We start from the raw sequence: 21,784 nt of genomic DNA, 5'->3' as shown, positions 1-21,784 counted from the left end.
TCAATGATCTATGCACATATACATTCAGGTCCTCCTGTTCCTGCATTCCTTTAAGAATAGAACCCCTTATTTTGTTTGGTCTTTCTTTGTTCTGTCACCTCACACTTCTCCGCATTGAACTTCATCTGCTACTTATCTGCCCACTTCACCAACTTGTCTATATCCTTTTGAAATTTTATGCAGTCCTCCCACAAGGCTGCTATGGCTGTTGCTAATTTTTACACATACGCCATAGAAAGCATCCTTTCTGGATGTATCACAGCTTGGTATGGCTCGAGCTCCGATTCAAGAACAGTTTCTTTCCTCACAGTTTACAATACTTCCAAATTTGTGTCATCTTTGTAATTGTCCCCTGCACACCAAGATCCAGATCATTAACATACATCAGGAAAAACAAGCATCCCAATACCCCTGGAGAAGTCCACTACAAACCTTCCTATCCAGACCATTATTCTGGTTCCTATTATTTATCCTATATTCAATCCACATTGTGACTGTCCATTTTATTCCAAGAGCTATAACTTTTCTCTTTGTATCGAATGCCTTCTGAAAGTCCACATTCACCACATCAACAACGTTATCCTCATCAACCCTTTCTGTTACCTCTTCAAAAACTCGAGCAGGTTAGTTAAACATAATTTCCCCTTTAGAAATCTGTGCTGGTTCTTCCTAATCAACCCACATTTTCCCATGTGACTACTAATTCTATCCCAAATAATTGTTTCTAGAAGCATCCCTGCCACTGATGTTAAACTGACTGTCCTGTAATTGCTGGGCTTACTCTTACAACCTTTTTTGAACGAGGTTGCAATGTTTGAAATTTGCCAGTCCTCTGGCACCTTCCCCAAGTCTAGAGAAAACTGGAAGATTATGTCCAGTGCCCTTGCAATTTTCACTCTCACTTCCTTCAACATCCTTGGATGTATCTCATCTGGTCCTGGTGTCTTGTCAACTTTACATCTATTCAATACTCCCTCCTTATCAACTTTCAACCCTGTTTTTGACAGAGTTTTCTCCTCTGTGACCATGGCCTGGGTAGCATCTACCTTCGTTGTAAAGACAGATGCAAAGTATCCATTTAATACTTCAGACATGCCCCGGCCTCCTTGTGTAAATTCACTTTTACATCCCTAAGCAGCCCTACTCCTCCTTTTACCATCCCTTTATAATTATATGCCTATAGACGATTTTGGGATTCCTCTCTATGTCTGATGCCAATCTTTTCTCATAATCTCTTCTCTAACGTACTTCTTCTCCTCCCCTCTGAATCATTCTCAATTGTACCTGACACCTGCCATGAGCACACATTTACTTCTTTATCTTAATTTCTATCCCCTTTTTCATCCGGGGGATGTGGCTTTGTTTGTTCTGCCTTGGCCTTTTGATGGAACATACCTTGACAGTGCACAAATTAAGGTTGTATTCGCTGGAATTTAGAAGTTTAAGGGGTAATTTGATTTTAAGAAGTTCACAACATTATGGGAAAGGATAGGGTAGATGGAGAGGAACTATTTCCTCTGGTTGAGGGAGCCCAGGACAAGGGCCCATGAGCCTGCCATTTCAGGGGTAAAATTAGGAAACACCTCTACACACAAAGGATTAGAGAAGTGGAGAACTCTCTCCCGCAAATAGCAATTGATGTTGGACTAATTGTTAAATCTGAAGTTGACCAAAGATGTTGAGGGACCTGGAACACAGGTGGAGTTAGAATCAGAAAATCCCTACAGTACGGAAGAAGGCCATTCAGCCAATCAAGCCTGCACTGACAACAATCCCACCCAGGCCCTATTCTTGTAACCCCATGTATTTACCCAGCTAATCCCCCTGACACTAAGGGGCAATTCACCATGGCCAATCCACATCTTTGGACTGTGGGAGGAAACGGGAGCACCTGGAGAAAACCCACACAGACATGGGGAGAACATGCAAACTCCATACAGAAAGCCACCCAAGGCTGAAATTGAACCCTGGTCTCTGGTGCTGTGAGGCAGCGCTTCTAACCACTGTGCCACCGTGCCACCCAATTAGGTCACAGCGCATAAAAGCAAAATACTGCGGATGATGGAATCAGATACAAAAACAGAAAATGCTGGAAAATCTCAGCAGGTCTGACGGCATCTGTGGAGAGAGAATAGAGCCAATGTTTCGAGTCTAGATGACCCTTCGTCAGAGCATTGTGCAGTCTTGATCTCATTGAATGCAAATAGGCCCAAGGGGCTCAATGATCGATTCTTATCCCTCTGTATCTATGTACTATGAACAAACTGGGAGAAAGGGCTTTGAAAATGTTGCTTTTGGTTTCTTTTTCTTTGAACATTTTTGTTTATTACTTATAAAAAATTGGAGCTGGGAAAAAGAATGTCTGGCTCGATGGAGCAGCTGGAGATGGGAGGTCATATGGTGAAGCCTCCATGAATACCTGGCAACACTAAGTAATGAAATACACTCTGTGCTAAAAGAGCAGAATTCTAGAATTAAATCTCCCAAAATAACTAATAAATCCCATAATACCATACTAGCAAATACCTCTCATTCATCCTGTTGCATGGTCTCTGATGACCCATTTACCATCCTTCTTTTTCTGCTCTGCACATCTTTTCCAATTGATTTGGCTTTCTAAAAGCCTTGCAATTTGATCCACATCTGGAACATTTCCTTCTTTCTGTGAACTAATTTAGCCATCCACAGTATTTGCACATCCTTCTCTCCGCCTGATGCGCATTCATGTCTTCATGACATCTTGCTGCATCAACCCTGCTGCCTTCATGGCTTCATGTGCACTGGAAGTGTCTAAAGTCTGATATTGTGAGCTTGTCCTTTCCAATCAATTCTTTTCGTACTTCAAGATGCACAGAGCCAGAAATGAGCTGACCCAGCAGCCTTTCATCTGTGTCCTTGAATTTACATTTTCTGGCTGCATTTTTCAATATTGTTCAGAAATTGTCAACGCACCCAAAGAACAAAGAAGAACAAAGAACAGTACAGCACAGGAATAGGCCTTTCAGCCCACCAAGTCTGTGCCAATGCAGATGCCTCTCTAATCTAATATTTTCTTGCCTCTATTCTATACCTATTCATGTATCTATCCAGATGCCTCTTGAATGTTGCTATAGAATCTGCTTCCACCACCTCCTCCTGCAGTGCGTTCTAGGCGTTCACTGCCCTCTGTGTGAAAAACTTGCCCCTTACATCTCTTTTAAACATTCCCCCTTTCACTTTCACGGTAGCACAGTGGTTAGCGGTGCCACTTCACAGCGCCAGGGACCCAGGTTCGATTCCCGGCTTGGGTCACAGTCTCTGTGGAGTTTGCACGTTCTCCCCGTGTCTGCGTGGGTTTCCTCCGTGTGTTCCGGTTTCCTCCCACATTCTGAAAGACGTGCCGGTTAGGTGCATTGACCCAAACAGGCGCCGGACTGTGGCGACTAGGGGAATTTCACAGTAACTTAATTCCAGTGTTAGTGTAAGCCTTATTTATGACACTAATAAATAAACTTTAAAAACTATGCCCCCGAATAATTGACTCTTCGACCCTAGGAAAAAGACTCTGACTATCCACTCTATACAAGCCTGTCATAATCTTGTAAACCTCTATCAGATCCCCCCTCATCCTCCAACACTCCAAAGAAAACAATCCAAGTTTGTTCAACCTTTCTTCATAGTCCATATCCTCTGAACCAGGCAACATCCTGGTAAATCCTTTCCAATGCATCAACATCCTTCCGGTAGTGTGGGGACCAGAATTGTACACAATACTCACCTGCTTCCTGCCTCCAGCTTTATAATTCATATTGGTAAATCTGATGATTTGTCTGGTGGTAGATGTGTGCCTAATTTTTCAAAAAGGTTGTTCTTTTTGCTGTCGTCTTCACTCAGCACCCAGCTACTAAATAAATTTAACCCTTTGTCTCCTGCCCACCCCTTCCCCTTATGAGTGCCTTTTAGAAAGTGTGATTCTTTACTTTTGTTTAAACTTCTCAATTGTCGCCTTGACATTATCAGCCTCCTAATTCATCATGGGCTGAATGTCAAGATTTTGTCAACAAAATGAAGGAGATAGTCATCGACTTCAGGAAGCATAGTGGAGGATATGCCCCATCTACACCAATGGGGACGAAGTAGAAGTGGTCGAGAGCTTCAGGTTTTTAGGTGTCCAGATCACCAACAATCTATCCTGGTCCCCTCATGCTGACATATAGTTAAGAAAGCCCACCAATGCCTCTACTTTCTCAGAAGACTAAGGAAATTTGGCATGTCAGCTACGACTCTCACCAACTTTTACGTATGCACCATAGAAAGCATCCTTTCTGGTTGCATCATCGCTTGGTATGGCTCCTGCTCTGCCCAGGACCGTGGTCATGAACGAAGGGTCACGAACAAAGCCCAGTCCATCATTCAAACCAGCCTCCCACCCATTGACACTGTCCACACTCCCCGCTGCCTCGGAAAAGCTGCCAGCATAATTAAGGACCCCACGCACCCCGGACATACTCTCTTCCACCTTCTCCCATCGGGAAAAAGATACAAAAGTCTGAGAACATGTACCAACTGACTCAAAAACAGCTTCTTCCCTGTTCCCTGTTGCCATCAGACCTTTGATTGGACCTACCTTGCATTAAGTTGATCTTTCTTAACACCCTAGCTATGACTAACACTACATTCTGCTCTCTCTACTTTTCTTCTCTATGAACAGTATGCTTTGTCTGTATAGTGTGCAAGAAATGTTACTTTTCACAGTATACCAATACATGTGACAATAACAAATCAAATCAGCTGGGTGTTAATTGTTGTAGTGATGGCCATTTCATTTTTGTATGATGCACTCAGATTTTTCTCTCTCTCTGGCACTAATCTGGGTTAAGTTTTCAATCTAATTCAGCATAAAATTTGTTCAGACTGTTTGGGTTTTTACGTACACACAGCCTGCTGCCACCATGTTATGTCCACTGCCTCTTGTAAATTATAAATAATCACACCTTAGTCTCAAAATGTTGGAGCTTCGTTGAGTATATTTCTTGCTGCTCTCCATGTGGTTGACTGGTAGGCTTATACTTTTTTTTACTCCTTTCTTAAAGTTACAAAGTTTTAAAGTTTATTTATTAGTGTCACAAGTAGGCTTACTTGGGGTGGCATAGTAGCACAGTGGTTAGCACTGCTGCCTCACAGCGCCAGGGACCTGAGTTTGATTCCTGGCTTGGGTCACCTCACTGTCTGTGCGGAATCTATGCATTCTCCCCGTATCTGCATGGGTTTCTTCCGGGTGTTCCAGTTTCCTCCCGCAGTCCAAAAGACGTGCTGGTTAGGTGCATTGGCCATGCTAAATTCTTCTTCAGTGTACCCAAACAAGCGTTGGAGTGTGGCGACTAGGGGATTTTCAGAGTAACTTCATTGCAGTGTTAATGTAAATTTACTTGTGGCACTAATAAGTAAACTAAACTTTAAACTTACATTAACACTGCAATGAAGTTACTGTGAAAATCCCCTGGTCACCACAGTCCGGCGCCTGTTTGGGTACACTGAGGGAGCATTTAGCATGGCCAATGCACCTAACCAGCACACCTTTCGGACCATGGGAGGAAACCGGAGCACCCGGAGGAAACCCACGCAGACAAGGGGAGAATGTGCAGACACCACACGGACAGTCACCCAAGGCTAGAATTGAACCCAGGTCCCTGGCGCTGTGAGGTACCAATGCTAACCACTGTGTCACCGGGCTGCCCATAACCACTGTGCCACTGAAACATTTTGAAAACTTTCTAATCCTTGGCACTAAAAAAGATAAAGGTATGTCTTATGAATAGTTTTTTTTTCGGTTAAAGCGACAGATAGATCAAAATGTCTTCTGGTGCAGGGGATACTCTTCACCCTGTGAAGTGATTCTTTTGTGACAGTGGGAAAGATTGACAGTGGAGCCGTCCTGACTCTGTCTAAACCTGTCTCACCGCAGCTGAAACTTGTCTGTCGGAGAGAGAGAGAGAGAAAGTGGGTATTTCCAGGTCATTGAAATACCTCTCAGCAGTGAACACTAAGCTCTTTCGCTAACCACTCTCTGCACTCAAGCTCAGTCTATCAATTGAACAATTCGCACTTGCTTGCTGGCGATTCTTTTACAGAGCGCCTGAAGCGGGCTTTCTGCAAGAATCGACAGCTACTGACTCATTCAGAAAACTCCACGTATATGCGAACGCTGAAAGCGAGAAATTGATTTTCTTCAAAACAAAAAAGTTGCATAATACACAACTTCTTTCGCGAGTTTGGTTCTGGGGTTGACCAGTTTCGGGAGCCACGCTGGCAAAGATCTCACTAAAGCCAACAACAAAAAAGAAGTTCTTATTTAACCTGCAGGCATTATGAAACACACACAGAAGGCAGACAAAATTCATTTATTGACATTGTTTTATTAGAGGTTGGAGAAGATTAGGGTTGGTGGCCACTGCCAAACCTCTTCTGAAATAACATGCGTTCCAGTGCTTTGTAAGGAGATATGGTTTCGATTATTTTGCGTCCCTTGAAACTATGCAGTGCCTCTGGATTTGGCCGCAAGCTTCAGTAAGCTCTGAGATCCTAATGCCGAAATCACCTGCCAACATCACTGAAGTCGTTCCTTGCCCTGCCTGCCTGACGCATTTTACAATCACATGTGGACTTCCTCAATTCAGGCTCATCGTAACTTTTAGGCATAGCAAGTTTGCGATTATATGCTTGAAAAAAGGAATCGACAGATGTGCTTGGTCACACTTGCCTTGGTGGAGTCAGTGCTAAGTTGAGCTGGAGTTTCCAACAATGTTCCCTCTTCTGGCCCGTGGCTACTGCGTTGCTGCTCTCGGTTTCTGCCTGGTGATCTTTTCGGATGGTGCCCGTGGGGACCCTGTGGAAGAACACGATTTCTACCTGCAAGAGATCATTGACAGGGACCCTTACTACTACCCCGAGGAGCGGCGCAGGAACCCACAGGTTCCCTTAGAAAGGCAGCCCAAGGTGAAAGCAAAGAAGGAAAAAGAGAAAGCAGTGGGAGCGCCAGGTAACGAGCGACTGTCATTAAAACAGAAGCCATTCAGATTAGTGCCGGAACAAGTTTTAATATCTGTATTCGCACAATGTGCATTCCAGCATGAATATACACATTTTAAAATCTCAACCCAGCACTTACACCCTTTAAAAAAGTAAGAGATTTCCATTTTAGCTGTGTTTTAAAATACTTCCAGAAGAGGAGACGGGGGTTAAATGTAACCCGAAGGATATGGATTCACATTCTAACAGTTATGAGTGGGGAGAAAGGTTTCTAAACAATGTCTTAAAGCACAGACGACAGATAAAGTTCATTAGGAAACTTTGCAAGAGTTTCCACGCAAGGATGAAGGCATTTTGTATATAGAACAAATTTGAATTAAAGATACGCTTCAATAGAATTGCGTTCAAGACAAGCAGATCGTTGTAAAAGAAGCACGAACGATTCATTCAATATAGGCGTTTCGTGAATAATGGACAATAAATATAAATTATCCAGAATAGTTGATAATTGAAGGGACTACATGATGACTTGGGAAACAAATTAGAAAGTGTAGACAAATGTGCAAGTCTGTTTTATTTTTTCACAAAATGAGGACGCGATTTTAGTAAGGATGTTAATATTGCGCTGTTAGCTTATCTCTGAAATGTTCTATTGAAATAACACTGAAGCTATCGCTTTGCTATTTTAACATATAAGATTATTCACAGACTCCTTCCATTTTCCAGTCAAAAATGGCAATAAAAAAACTGAGAAAAAGTCCAATGGAAAAACACCAAATAGCAGCCAAGAAACCGACAGAATGCCTGAAGAAAGGATTGAAGGTGAGTGATGAAATCTTTAAACGTTATCTCTGCTAGCTAGTCAACTTCACTGACCATTAATTTTAATTGGTACCCAGAAATTACAATTTTAAATTACACCTCACTACAATTGAACATTTACTAGAATCTCTACTGCAACATTAAGGAAGAGCTTGGATTAAGTATGCATGCAGGCACTATGAGCAAACCAACTACTGGCTGCTCCCACTGAGAGAGAGGAAGGCACAGATCTCAAATCTTCTCTCCATACCTTTGCTGTAATAAATTTGGTGACATTTCCCATATTTGCGACACTGAATGGTACCATGCATTGAGTGTTTGCAATGTTTCAACTTTCCATCGGCAGATTAGTAATCTGGCCTCCAAATCTTTTGTCTATTAATGTGGCCCATATAATGTGATCATAATACTCATGTGCCAAAGTGCCTGTCATTAAGTGTATGGAATTATTAACACAGGTCAAATACAGATGTAAAATAATTTGGAGGCTGGACAGCTGCTCAAATATTTTGTCATATTCGATTACCATTGGTTAGTTATACAACATGGTTTACATCAATGTCAGACAGGTTTGGTTTTATGTGAATTTAGTGCAGTGAACTGAAGAGTGAAGTTTGCCAGAATGAATTCCAGCATTGTCACAGAACCAACCACTTCAGATTTGCCTTGGTTGAGATATAATTAGCTCAGCGTGACCAAACTTTGCAAAACTCCTAGACTGTTTTTTCACACTCAGGGGACTTCTGACATTGTTTAATGTGAAAAGAGAAGCAGTTGTTCCATCCATCTTTCTGTAAATTTAGCTTACATTTAGATGCCAGTGTGCAGAACTCAATGCTTGTCTGCTTGACCTGGCAGGAGCAGAGTGGAGCTGATAATATAACTTAAAAGTAAATTACTGTGGATGCTAGAATCTGAGGCAAAAACAGAAAATGCTGGAAAATCTCAGCAGGTCTGACAGCATCTGTGGAGAGAGAACAGAGCTAACTTTTCAAGTCCGGATGGACTCAAAATCTGTTCTCGCGCCACAGATGCTATCAGACCTGCTGAGATTTTCCAGAATTTTCTATTTTTGTGGCAATGTAACTTGCTTGTCTCCTCCAAATTGCCTTTAGAAAACATTATATGACTTGTGTAAGGATAAGAGGGAATTTAAACAACGTTAATCATTAAAGCCTATTAGAGAGAAAGGGTGGAATATATTTTCTGGACTTACTGCATGCTTTGACATGTATCAGCTTCTTCATAAAGCTTTTTGCCATTCCTTTTGCCTGAAAGTTTGTAAAGACCCATAAAACATCTTTAAAATTTGTCCAATGTAATCACAATAATAATCCTGAAATTATTAATTATTAAATGCATCAATATTTGCTTCGGCTGCGGCAAACATCTCGTAAAGCACCTGGTAATAATGTATCATAGAATCCTGCAGTGCAGAAGGAGGCCATTCAGCCCATCAAGTCTGCACCAACCACCCAGGCCCTATCCCCATAGCCCCATACATTTACCCTAGTTCACCCTAGTTCCCCTGACACTAAGGGGAAAGTTGTCATGGCCAATCCACCCAACCTGCACATCTTTGGACTGTGGGAGGAAACCGGAGTACCCGGAGGAAACCCACGCAGACAGAAGAGAACGTGCAAACTCCACACAGTGACCCAAGCCAGAAATCGAACCCGGGTCCCTGGCACTGTGAGGCAGCAGTGCTAACTATTGTGCCACCATGCCACCCCTTTTTAAAAACTACGGTATTTGCATCACATATGTGAACAGGGAAATGTAGATTTATTTGCAGTGAACAATGTTTGAAACTGGCACTGTCTTGACTGCCAAAATAGCACAATGAATTGCATGCTACAATTAAACACGATGCTTGTAATCACTCAGTTCTTGTCCCTTATGTCTTCATTATCTACCAGTTCTAATTACTTAATCTTTATTACAGCATTGATTTTGGAATGATAACTAATTGTAATAAAATTAGTTGAATGTTTGACAGCTATTTCTAACATTACGCACTGTGCACACCAGTCATCCTTTCTGCAAACCAACATCAACAATTACAAAGTGACTCAATTGCAATCCTGCAATTCTCTATCATGGTAAATGCAGCAGTCTTCAATGTTATTTACAGTGATCACATGTGGCGTTTGAAGTAGGCAACCTGGTCTTGGGTTGAACGGTCCAGTAGTTTGGATAACTTAACATTAGATGATAAATATCTAATTTAAATAACGTGTTTGTGTGAAGATATGATTGGGCAAGTTCCATGTTCACATGAAGAGTGTGACTTTGCCCATGGACTGGATGGTTAATGTGGGAGTTGAGAAGAAAACAAGCAAGGAATTTACAAGTCTCAAACGTGCACTTTCAGAATTCAACCTTAGCAAGCTAATGCTGGCATTCAAAGCTTACCTCACTTGCCCTTTGGTCAAAGGCGTTTATGTTTGGTACGACTTCACAATAAACTAGTTAGAAAATCTTTGCTGATGTGAATGCTTTTGAATCAATGATTGTAGCAGTGACTTACAACCAATCCAGATAATGCAGACTTTGCAGATTTTAAGATTAACCATTTTTCTTCGATCTAAAATATTAAGGCGCATGTACAATTAAGATCTTTAAGGAGGTGAAATCTATATTAATTTAGCATATTTTCTTTGTAAATTCTAAATCCACACATTAGGAATGGGATAGTTCTCTAACTCATTCGAAACAAGTCATTGTAACTGTAGAATGGATTTTTCATACTAGATCTGTTTTTCTTTAAACAAAATGTTTATGCTGTCTTTAGTTTGTAGTTCTTTGTCCCTCGATGACATGCATAGCATATTACAAAAACATATATTGTGCTAAAATAATCATATCTTCATGGCTATTATTCACCAGTAACACAATATATTATTTCTTTGTGATTTATTTGACCTCCCTGAGGGGTCACTTGTACTGTGGTTAACTGGCTCATCTCACTTAGTGATATGGAGCTAATGGTATTTGCTACCAAATAAACCTGTTGGACTTTAACCTGGTGTTGTTAAAACTCTTACTCATCTCACTTAGGACAGTGGTGGGAGCACTAAGTTGGCCTCTGCATCCCTGGGAGAGGAAGGCAAAGTTGGCCAAGGCTCTTGTTCTGCTAGTTACCTCAGTGACCTCAGCTGGAATCTCACACATGTGAACACTGTATGAGGCCTGACTGTTCTATCTCCTGTGGTTCCTTATCATCAACAGACAAATGTAAAGCATTGGAAAAATTGCCACAAAAATGCAAATTAAAGTTACTTCTTTTAGCTGACATTATTATCCGATTTATCTTGTGCTGTAATATTGAACAGAGTCGTACTGGATGTCAACTTGGAGTGGGTTTGAGTGGATGGGACAAAACATGTACAAAATATGCCTGTTGACATAAATTTTAGACTAGAAGTATTAAAACTTCCAAACCTCATTCACAAGCAGTAGGAGAGATTTGGGCAATTCAGATGCTCTGTGTTGGCATGACAGGAAAGTTTACCATCACGTAGGTAACTTGTGCATTGGGGATGCGGGCTAGAGGGATTCACAAGCAGTGCATCGTTGGTGGGGAAGGGGGAAAGCAAAGGGCATTGGATATCCAGGTCTTCCTTGAGCAATCCCCAAACCCAGTCCTGTTCATCCTTCCATTTTGTTTGCGTTGGAGAGTCTCTGCCGCCTTCAAATTGGATGTCACTGAGTGGGGTGAATACTCCACTCAGGCTAGGGGTAAAATGCCACGAGGGCCCTCGTGCCATAATTGAAATTTAGGCATGAAGTAAAAAGTTTATTTATTAGTCACAAGTAGGCTTACATTCTCACTGCAATGAATTTACTGTGAAAATCCCCTAGTCGCCACACTCCAGCACCTTTTAGAGTACACTGAGGGAGAATTTAGCATAGCCAATGCACCTAACCAGCACATCTTTCGGACTGTGGGAGGAAACCGGAGCACCCGGAGGAAACCCACGCAGATACAGAGAGAACATGCAAACTCCGCACAGACAGTGACCCAAACTAGGAATCGAACCCGGGTCCCTGGCGCTGTGAGACAGCAATGCTAACCACTGTGCCATCATGCCGCCCTAGCATGAGGTTGCTGTCTGAGTATAAATACTCAGCCAATCAAATCCTGTCAGTTTTTTGAAGAGTGGTTTTGATTTAAATGCGCCTAACTTCATTTGGAGAAAAAAGTTGCTCAAATCCTGAAAGGATGATGGGAAACACCCTTTTATCCTTTAATTTTTGATGATCCGCAGTTTGAATGTTTGAATGTTGGGCAATTCTGTAAAATGCACACACCAATGCACAGATGCAGCGAGAGTTCTTTTCAATGTTTGTGAGGTAAAAATATGCTGTTGAAGCCCAGGCTTTCGACACAGATTTAGGCCTTGAGGTAAAAGCTTTAAATGAAAGCTGTGAAATCAAACTTATTTTAAACATTTTTAGTTACAAACTAATTTTGGAAAATTTGAACATTTCAGTTACTGACAAAAAGAGAATATTTTTGTGAAAATAACTATTTTGAATGATTCAGTTAATTCATCAACAAATTCTGCTGGCAAAATGTTGACATGTTTCTTTGGTTTTTCCATTATAAATGTTTCAGTGTTAAATGTTGACAAAAAAGCACGACTCAAATTTGTGATGCATAAGACTTGCAGATTTGAACTGTATGATACACAGGACACATGAGAATATATGTGATTGAGAGTGTGCGTGAATGTGTGAGAATATGTGTGTAAGAGAATGTGAGTGCATTTGTATTATCTGAAAACATTGGAATCATAGAATCCCTACAGTGCAGAAGCAGGCTATTCAGCCCATTGAGGCTGCACCAACTCTCCGGAAGAGCGTCTTACCCAGAACCTATCTCCATAACATCACACAGTTACCCCACTAACCTACACGTCTTGGGATACTAAGGGGCAATTTAGCAAGGTCAATCAACCTAACTTGCACATGTTTGGACTGTGGGAGGAAACCGCAGCACCCAGAGAAAATCCATGCAGACACGGGGAGAATGTGCAAACTCCACACAGTCACCCGAGGCCAGAATTGAACCCGGGCGCTGTGAGGCAGCAATGCTAACCACTGTACCACCGTGTTGCTCTGAGATTAACGTTTTTACTCATAAATTGATTTGGGACTTGGATCATCTAAATTGTTTCTCTAATGTATTTTCGTTTAAACATCTAAATTCTATGGATCCAATATTACATTGATTAAGTTATTTTTTTCAAATCCTTTTCTTTCAATTGATCATCACAAATCTACACAAAAAACTGCATAATGTTAACTGTAAAATAATTTTTTAAAATGTCAAAATACGCGAGATGTGGGCATTCCTGGCATTTATTGTCCATTCCCAGTTGTTATGAGAAGTTGGGCCTTCTTCAATCTCAAAGTGAAACAAATAAGTGGCATGCCTGGACATTTCAGAGGGCAGTTAAGGAGTCAAACATATCCTTAGCTGTTATCAGAATTCCTGCCAGGGTTCACAAGTTAAGTATTGGGATTTTGAAGGTAGTTAAGTCAAGCCTAAAATCCAAATGCACCAGTCTTTTCACACTTAGAAAAAATTAACATAGTAGTTTCTTCCCGAGAGTCAAGACTAAGGTCAGACTGATGAGCAAGGTCCAATAGGCTCCACGGGGACTGTATTTTCTTGTGCAGCCTCAACAAAATATGTGCATATCTTCATTTCATTCAAACATTATTACTAAGTTTTATGAATAATTGGAAAACATTACCATTTTTCAAGATAATTATTTTGCTAACTCATTGTTCTCTGGATTGTGATATTTGGTGGTATAGTTAACTCAGAATCATTAGACTTCTTCAATTAAGATACCATGATTTAATTGTATTCCTATTTTTACTTTCCGCATGTGGCATTTAAAAAGGCCTCACATTTAAAATGTCTAAAGTACTTCCAAATGTTCTAATTACATCAGATATTAACTTTACTTAACATGAAAAGATGTACTGAGTGATGAGAGATTTACAATCAACATACCAAATGGTAATGCATTACTGCAAGTTAAAGATGTATACATACATAGGTAAAAAGTTCAAAACTCTATAACAGCAAACATAACTAAAGTCCATGAGGATTGCTTAAAATAACATTCAGATGCAGGACAAAGAAAAGCTTGTACAATTCCAATACAAGATGTGTAGAATGGAAATCATTCATTTTGATATGAAATAATTGATTTGATTTGATTTGATTTATTATTATCACATGTATTAGCATACAGTGAAAAGTATTGTTTCTTGTGTGCTACACAGACAAAGCATACCGTTCATAAAGAAGGAAATGAGAGAGTGCAGAATGTAGTGTTACAGTCATAGCTAGGGTGTAAGGAAAGAGCTTAATGTAAGGTAAGTCCATTCAAAAGTCTGATGGCAGCGGGGAAGAAGCTGTTCTTGAGTCAGTTGGTATGTTGACCTCAGACTTTTGTATCGTTTTACCAACAGACGAAGGTGGAAGAGAGAATGTCCGGGGTGCGTGGGGTCCTTGATTATGCTGGCTGCTTTTCCAAGGCAGTGGGAAGTGTAGACAGAGCCAATGGATGAGAGGCTGGTTTGCGTGATGGATTGGGCTACATTCACGACCTTTTGTACTTTCTTGCAATCTTGGGCAGAGCAGGAGCCATACCAAGCTGTAATTGGGAAGTGATTAATTGGCGCTGATTATTCTCTGAGTGTAAAAGTGGAACAGTAAGAAGTCTCACAACACCAGGTTAAAGTCCAACAGGTTTATTTGGTGGCACAAGCCACAAGCCACAAGCTTTCAGAGCGCTGCTCCTTCATCAGGTGAGTGGGAGTTCTGTTCCCAAACAGGGCATATAAAGACACAAACTCAATTGACAAAATAATGGTTGGAATGCGAGTCAAAGACAAAGAACCCCCAGCTTTTGTCGCAACACTACGGACTTCCTACAGAAACTCAGCACACATGGAGCAGTTGAACCAGGAGCACGCCTCGTCACAATGGATGTCTCGGCACTCTACACCAGCATCCCTCACGATGATGGCATTGCTGCAACTGCCTCAGTACTCAATGCCGACAACTGCCAATCTCCAGATGCAATTTTACAACTCATCCGCTTCATCCTGGACCACAATGTCTTCACCTTCAACAACCAGTTCTTCATCCAGACACACGGAACAGCCATGGGGACCAAATTCGCACCTCAATATGCCAACATCTTCATGCACAGGTTCGAACAAGACCTCTTCACCACACAGGACCTTCAACCGATGCTAGACACTAGATACATCGATGACATTTTTTTCCTATGGACTCATGGTGAACAATCACTGAAACAACTATATGATGACATCAACAAGCTCCATCCCACCATCAGACTCACCATGGACTACTCTCCGGAATCGATTGCATTCTTGGGGACACGCATCTCCATCAAGGACAGTCACCTCAGCACTTCACTGTACCGCAAGCCCACGGACAACCTCACAATGCTCCATTTCTCCAGCTTCCACCCTAAACACGCTAAAGAAGCCATCCCCTACGGACAAGCCCTCCGTATACACAGGATCTGCTCAGATGAGGAGGATCACAACAGACACCTCCAGATGCTGAAAGATGCCCTCAGAAGAATAGGATATGGTGCTCGACTCATCGGTCAACAGTTCCGACGCGCCACAGTGAAAAAGCGCACCGACCTCCTCAGAAGACAAACACAGGACACGACGGACAGAGTACCCTTCATCGTCCAGTACTTCCCCGGAGCGGAGAAGCTACGACATCTTCTCCGGAGCCTTCAACATGTCATCGATGAAGACAAACATCTCACCAAGGCCATCCCCACACTCCCACTTCTTGCCTTCAAACAACCACACAACCTCAGACCATTGTCCGCAGCAAACTGCCCAACCTTCAGGAGAACAGTGACCTCGACACCACACAACCCTGCCACAGCAACCTCTGCAAGACGTGCCGGATCATTGACATGGATGCCATCATCTCACGTGAGAACACCATCCACCAGGTACATGGTACATACTCTTGCAACTCGGCCAACGTTGCCCACCTGATACGCTGCAGGAAAGGATGCCCCGAGGCATGGTACATTGGGGAAACCATGCAGACGCTATGACAACGGATGAATGAACATCAGGCAGGAGTGTTTTCTTCCTGTTGGGGAACACTTCAGCAGTCAAGGGCATTCAGCCTCTGATCTTCGGGTAAGCGTTCTCCAAGGTGGCCTTCACGACACACGACAACTCAGAATTGCTGAGCAGAAACCGATAGCCAAGTTCCGCACACATGAGGACGGCCTCAACCGGGATCTTGGGTTCATGTCACACTATCTGTAACCCCCACGACTTGCCTGGGCTTGCAAAATCTCACTAACTGTCCTGTCTGGAGACAATACACATCTCTTTAACCTGTGCTTAACCCTCTCTCCACTCACATTTTCTGTACCTTTAAGACTTGATTACCTGTAAAGACTCGTATTCCAACCATTATCCTGTAAATTGAGTTTGTGTCTTTATATGCCCTGTTTGGGAACAGAACTCCCACTCACCTGATGAAGGAGCAGCGCTCTGAAAGCTTGTGGTTTGTGGCTTGTGCTACCAAATAAACCTGTTGGACTTTAACCTGGTGTTGTGAGACTTCTTACTATGCTTACCCCAGTCCAACGCTGGCATCTCCACATCGTAAATGTGGAAATCAGAGATGAAGACCAATGTTCCCTTGAGTTTTTTTGTTGTTGAGTGCGGCCGGTTCATTCCAATGGAACGGGTGGCTGCCCGGTACTAAACATCTATTCCTTGGTAACATCCTAGTCCCATCAAATCCACCAAATTGGACAGACTCAGATCCTCATGAAGTAAATTCGAATTGTCCAGTCTTGTGCTTTCAAGTAACATTGATTGGTCCTCATTATAGAATGATACTGACAACATCTTGACAGGATAAAAATTTGGTGCATAAATGTTTAATTTTCTCACTTTAATAACAGAAATTTATGATGCCTTTATGATTTTCATCATAACTGGATAGTATGAGGACTCAGCGGATGAGTCCATATCCTGGTTTTGTATTGTATCTTAGAGATCAAGATAGCAAATCAGGTTGAAACCCTGGTTTGTAGTGAAGTTGCTAATTTTAGTAGTGATAGTCTTTAGGCAGGAAAGTACTACAGCTAGTGTTGCCCTTTGTGGAGCAGGAAGTCACTGATTTTAGATAGAAAGGGGGAAATTGGGTTTATGGTTTGATTAGGTTAATTTGAACAGGAAAAGGTTAAAATAATTCACTCCATTTATTTGACAATAAGACTGTTAAGTAGTGAACAATTATTTTGATATTACTTGGGTCCAGATGAAGAAAACATTTGACTCAAAAAAGCAGATCACTCATCTGAAAGATTTGTCATTATTTGATGTTTGCTCTGATTTGGATGAATGGGTCTCATTTTTAAGGATTGTTTAATCTAAGCTGCAAATAATGATGATAACATGGATTCAAAGAGATAATGCTGAATGCACAATGCTAATTGCCTGACTATAACTACAAGCAAGAACATTTTGTATGTTTTTAAGCACATTCCAGTTAGAAATATGTCTAACGCAGCAGAAATATTCATATCCCTGTTCTGTTTATTGCTTTTACCTGTGGGTAGCTTCCATTAAGATTTCATGAGGCATACTTGTATATGAATGCCATTCATTTAAGGCATATTCATCAGAGTCAAATGCAATCATGTTTGAAAAACCCAAGAGGGTCTGGAGTGAGGAAGACCATTTGACCCATAAAACACTCTTCATGAAAAAAGGAAAGATGTGTATTTATGGAGCACCTTTCATGACTTCTGGGTGTCCCAAAGCACTTTACAACCAATTAAGTTCTTCTGAAGTGCTGTCATATGTCCATGTATGATGATTTTATCATGAACTCTCCCCCTTTCACCATCACCCATTGATTTTCTACTCCAGTTACAGAAAGTTGCTTCCTCTATCTTTACCGAAGAAAATCAGTGACCTAAGCTTTCCAATTAGGTCGCATCACCCCGTGATACAGGGCAGTACAGTGAAGAGCATTGACCCAGGTTGGCTACTAAATGTGGGCTTCCTGATCATCGAAGGAAAGAAAACCTTACATTTACATAGCACCTTTCATGACCTCAGGATGCCTCAAAGTGCTTTACAGCCAATTAAGTTCTTCAGGAAGTGTGGTCATTGTTGTAATGTAGAAACTGGGGCCAGAAACTGTGGCACATGCCCTGAAGGCTTGATCTGAGCTGCATAAAAAATGGGAAGTTAAAAAAAATAATTCATGACATATTCTGAGAATAAATCCACCGGTCCTTTTGTAAAGAAATATCTGGTGCCCTCTCTGCCAACCTTTGAAGGCTGGATACTGGATCAGAACAACGTGCTTTTGCTGTCAAGCATTCAAACAGGACAAATGGTAGGAAATGACAATTGTGTTTCTCTTATTTGTTTATCCAGAACCTGCCCACATAAGGACTGGTATATTCTGTGCTGCTCTGTCCCTACTCAAGAATATTAAATAGGCAGAAACATGGCAGGTTGAATCCCTGAGCACTTTTCCAGCTCCATCTGCCTCAGATTCAACAGCAAATTGGTGTTCAGGGACTGGAAAACCTTGGGTAGTTCATCAATCTGTGGATGAATTTCTCCTTCTAACTGTGTGTCGAGGCGGGTGAATTTTGACTCAGGATCTTTGTTCTGATGCTCATTCTTCAAGATGAACATTTTTCTTACTTCAGCATAATACATATTTTCCATTACTTCAAAAATCTACAATGTGACTCTGCTCAGCTTTATTTGCTGCAGTGAAAATAACTTGAGCTGCCTGAACATTCTGAGTCCACACAAGGCCTGGAATTGACCCAGCCATTTACTCTGAAACATTGCCAAGGCATCTCTATCCTTTTTTGAGGTAGGGTGGCCAATATTATAAAACTGGCCCCATTATTGTTCTGACTTGTAATCCAAGCTTTTACAGATGGAATTTGATGTGTTTATTTATAACATCTTCATACTGAGCAGACATTGTTTCATAATGTTTTTAATTTCCTTTATTTTTATAAATTTCATTTAAAAGCTCAGTTCTTCCCATTTCTTTCCCTCTCCCATTTTACTGTTTTATGATTTTTGCAAACTTTTAAAATTCCTATTTTTGGAGGGTATAAAAGTCTGGAGTATGACTGATCCTATGGCTCTTTCTGTTGCCATTTTCATGGTCCTTTACTTCAGCCCACTCTTTTCTTAAATTGAAAATTGTCAAAACCAACAAAGATTACATAGGAACAGAGGAATTAGGAACAGAAATACGCAATTCAGCCCTTCGATCCTCCTCCGCCATTCAATCAGATCATGACTGATCTCTCCCTGGTCTGAAATCCACCTCCCTACCTCTTCCTCATACCTCTTTAGCGTGTTTTTTTGTTATCAGAAATATACCTATCTCCTTCTTGAAATCATTTAATAATTCAGATTCCACTGCACTATGGGGCAGCGAGTTCCACAAATTCACCACCCTCTGCAAGAAGTAGTTCCTCCTCATCTCGGTTTTAAATCTACCGCCTCTCAACCTATATCTGTGACTTCTTGTTCGAGATTGCCCCACAAGGGGAAACGTTTGGTCTACATTTACTTTATCAATCCTTTTTCCTATTTTATATACCTCTATCAGATCCCCTCTCATCCTTCTAAACTCCAGCGAGTATAAGCCCAAACTGTTTAATCTTTCCTCATACGTCAACCCTCTCATCCCCGGAATCCTCTGAACTGCTTCCAATGCCACCACATCCTTCCCCAAATAAGGAGGCCAAAACTGGGCACACTACTCCAGATTTGGTCTCACCAACACCCTACACAATTGCAACAACACTTCTCTGATTTTACGCCAGTCCTTTTGCAATAAATGCTAACATTCTATTTGTTTTTTTAATTACATGCTGTACCTGCATACCGACTTTCTGCGATTCATAAACAAAGACACCCAGATCCCTCTGCCCGGATGCATTTTGAATCTGCTTTCCATTTAGGTAATAATCTGCCTTTCTATGTTTTTGGCCAAAATGGATAGCTCACATTATCCACCGGTCAAACTTTGGCCCATTCTCCTAGCTTATCTATATCCATCTGTAAAATCTTTATCTCCTCTTCACTGCCTGCTTTCTCATTTATTTTAGTATCATCCACAATTTTTGCTGTGTTACCTGTTTATATAGATTGCAAACAATTGAGGTCCAAGGACTGACCCCTGCGGCACCCCACTAGTTACATTTTACCAGCCAGAGAAGGACCCAATTATCCCGACTCGCTACTTTCTGTTAATCAGCCAATCCTCAATCCAATCTAGTACTCTACCCCCAATCCCCTGTGATCTTACTTTCTGGATCAGTCTTTTAAGTGGCACCTTGTGAAATGCTTCCTGGAAGTCTAGATAAACCACATCTACAGATTCCCCATTATCTACCTTTGCTGGTTATGTCCTCAAAGAACTCAAGCAAGTTTGTCAAACATTACTTACCCTTCATAAAACCATGCTGACAATAGTGGTTTGAGCTTGGTCTTTCAAAATGCTCAGTCATCTCCTCCTTAATGATTGATTCCAGCAACACCCCCACCACAGAGGTCAAGCTAACCGGCCTATAGTTTCCTACCTTTTGCCTCTCTCCCTTTCTCTACCTGACTTCAGAGCAGATTATTGAAGAACAATAAATATATATCCCTAGTTGATGAAACGGTTTGGACTGTTTAACACTTGTCAATCAAAATGATACTTTGGTACCACAAAAGAATTGACAATCTTATCCTACAGACACTGAACAGTCAGGAGGTGATGGTCAATTTAGTACTCCTGAAATAGTCAATGGGCGCAGAATTGAGTTGCCCTGAAGTTCTTGGCATGTTGACAGCCATTGGAAACAGGGCGGGCAAAAGAGAAAATTCATCCACCCACCTCATTTCCAAGATTCGGACACCACAAGCGGTCACCACAATGCAGTCCTGGTGTCCGTTTCAGTGCTGACATCTTCTGCACCCCAGAGGGCTGAATGGAGGTCAAGAGAAAGCATGGGTTCCAGGCAGCCTCCCCCATTTAAAGGCACAGTCCCTATAAAAGGACTGCTGCATTATTGCCATTGAATCTTCAAAGAGAAGTCATGTCGCTACAAGGAAAGGATTGGTCTCCTAGATTCAGTGATACTCAGCTGGGATGGAAATTCAAATTAGATGAGTATGAATTGAAGAGCACATTTAATCTGCTGAAATGTCCGGTTCAATATGACTTCCCTGTTAGTTGTCTCACACTGATTATTATGGGAAAATAATGAAAAGTAACGATCCTAACACGGACCATTGTATAACTCAACAGGAGACCAGGCCTCATGCAATCTGCTGACATTAATGACAATTCCTTCCCCCTTGGATTACCAGTGTATATTTGCCCAACCATTCCAAACGATCTAATCTTTTCAAATAGCCTCTTATGAAGCACTTTATGACTTTATGGCTTTTTGAAAATCTAAATTTATAAAATGAACAAAACTGCTATCATCCAATATATTGTTCACTTCCTCAAGAAATTCAATCAGATTAGTGAGCCAGGACTTCCATTTCCTGAAGTCTTGTTAGAAACTCCTGGACTATCAAAGTGGTCATAAATCACAAATGCCTCCTCACAGCTTTCATAATGCTGACATCACATTGATAAGTTGCAGTTCCGAGTGTCTGATTTCCTCCCCTCCTTAAATAATGGGACAAATGAGCCTTCCTTGATTCGACCGAAGCCAACATAAACCACAAAGGTTTGAACGAATGAACATATGTGATCCCCATGTCATAAAACACTGTGGATAAATGGAACCAGCACAGCAGTGTGATCTAATTTAAGTGCCTTAACTCTAAATTACTTCTGCTTTAAAGCGAT

The 21,784-nt window shown here is 41.4% G+C and overlaps 1 protein-coding gene across 1 annotated transcript in view; it reads left to right on the top strand.

Moving 5' to 3' along the window:
- Positions 1-6,780: 6,780 nt before the first annotated feature.
- cpxm2 (carboxypeptidase X (M14 family), member 2) overlaps positions 6,781-21,784 on the top strand; it is a 182,947-nt gene continuing 167,943 nt past the window's right edge. The window contains exons 1-2 of the mRNA XM_078223391.1: positions 6,781-7,018; positions 7,735-7,830. Of these exons, the coding sequence (XP_078079517.1) occupies positions 6,781-7,018; positions 7,735-7,830 (334 nt within the window). The remainder of the gene's footprint in view (positions 7,019-7,734; positions 7,831-21,784) is intronic.

Source organism: Mustelus asterias, chromosome 11 (assembly GCF_964213995.1).
Source record: "Mustelus asterias chromosome 11, sMusAst1.hap1.1, whole genome shotgun sequence".
Lineage (NCBI taxonomy): Eukaryota > Metazoa > Chordata > Chondrichthyes > Carcharhiniformes > Triakidae > Mustelus > Mustelus asterias.
The sequence above is the reverse complement of the archived record's forward strand: the minus strand, read 5'-3'. Positions and strand labels throughout refer to the sequence as shown.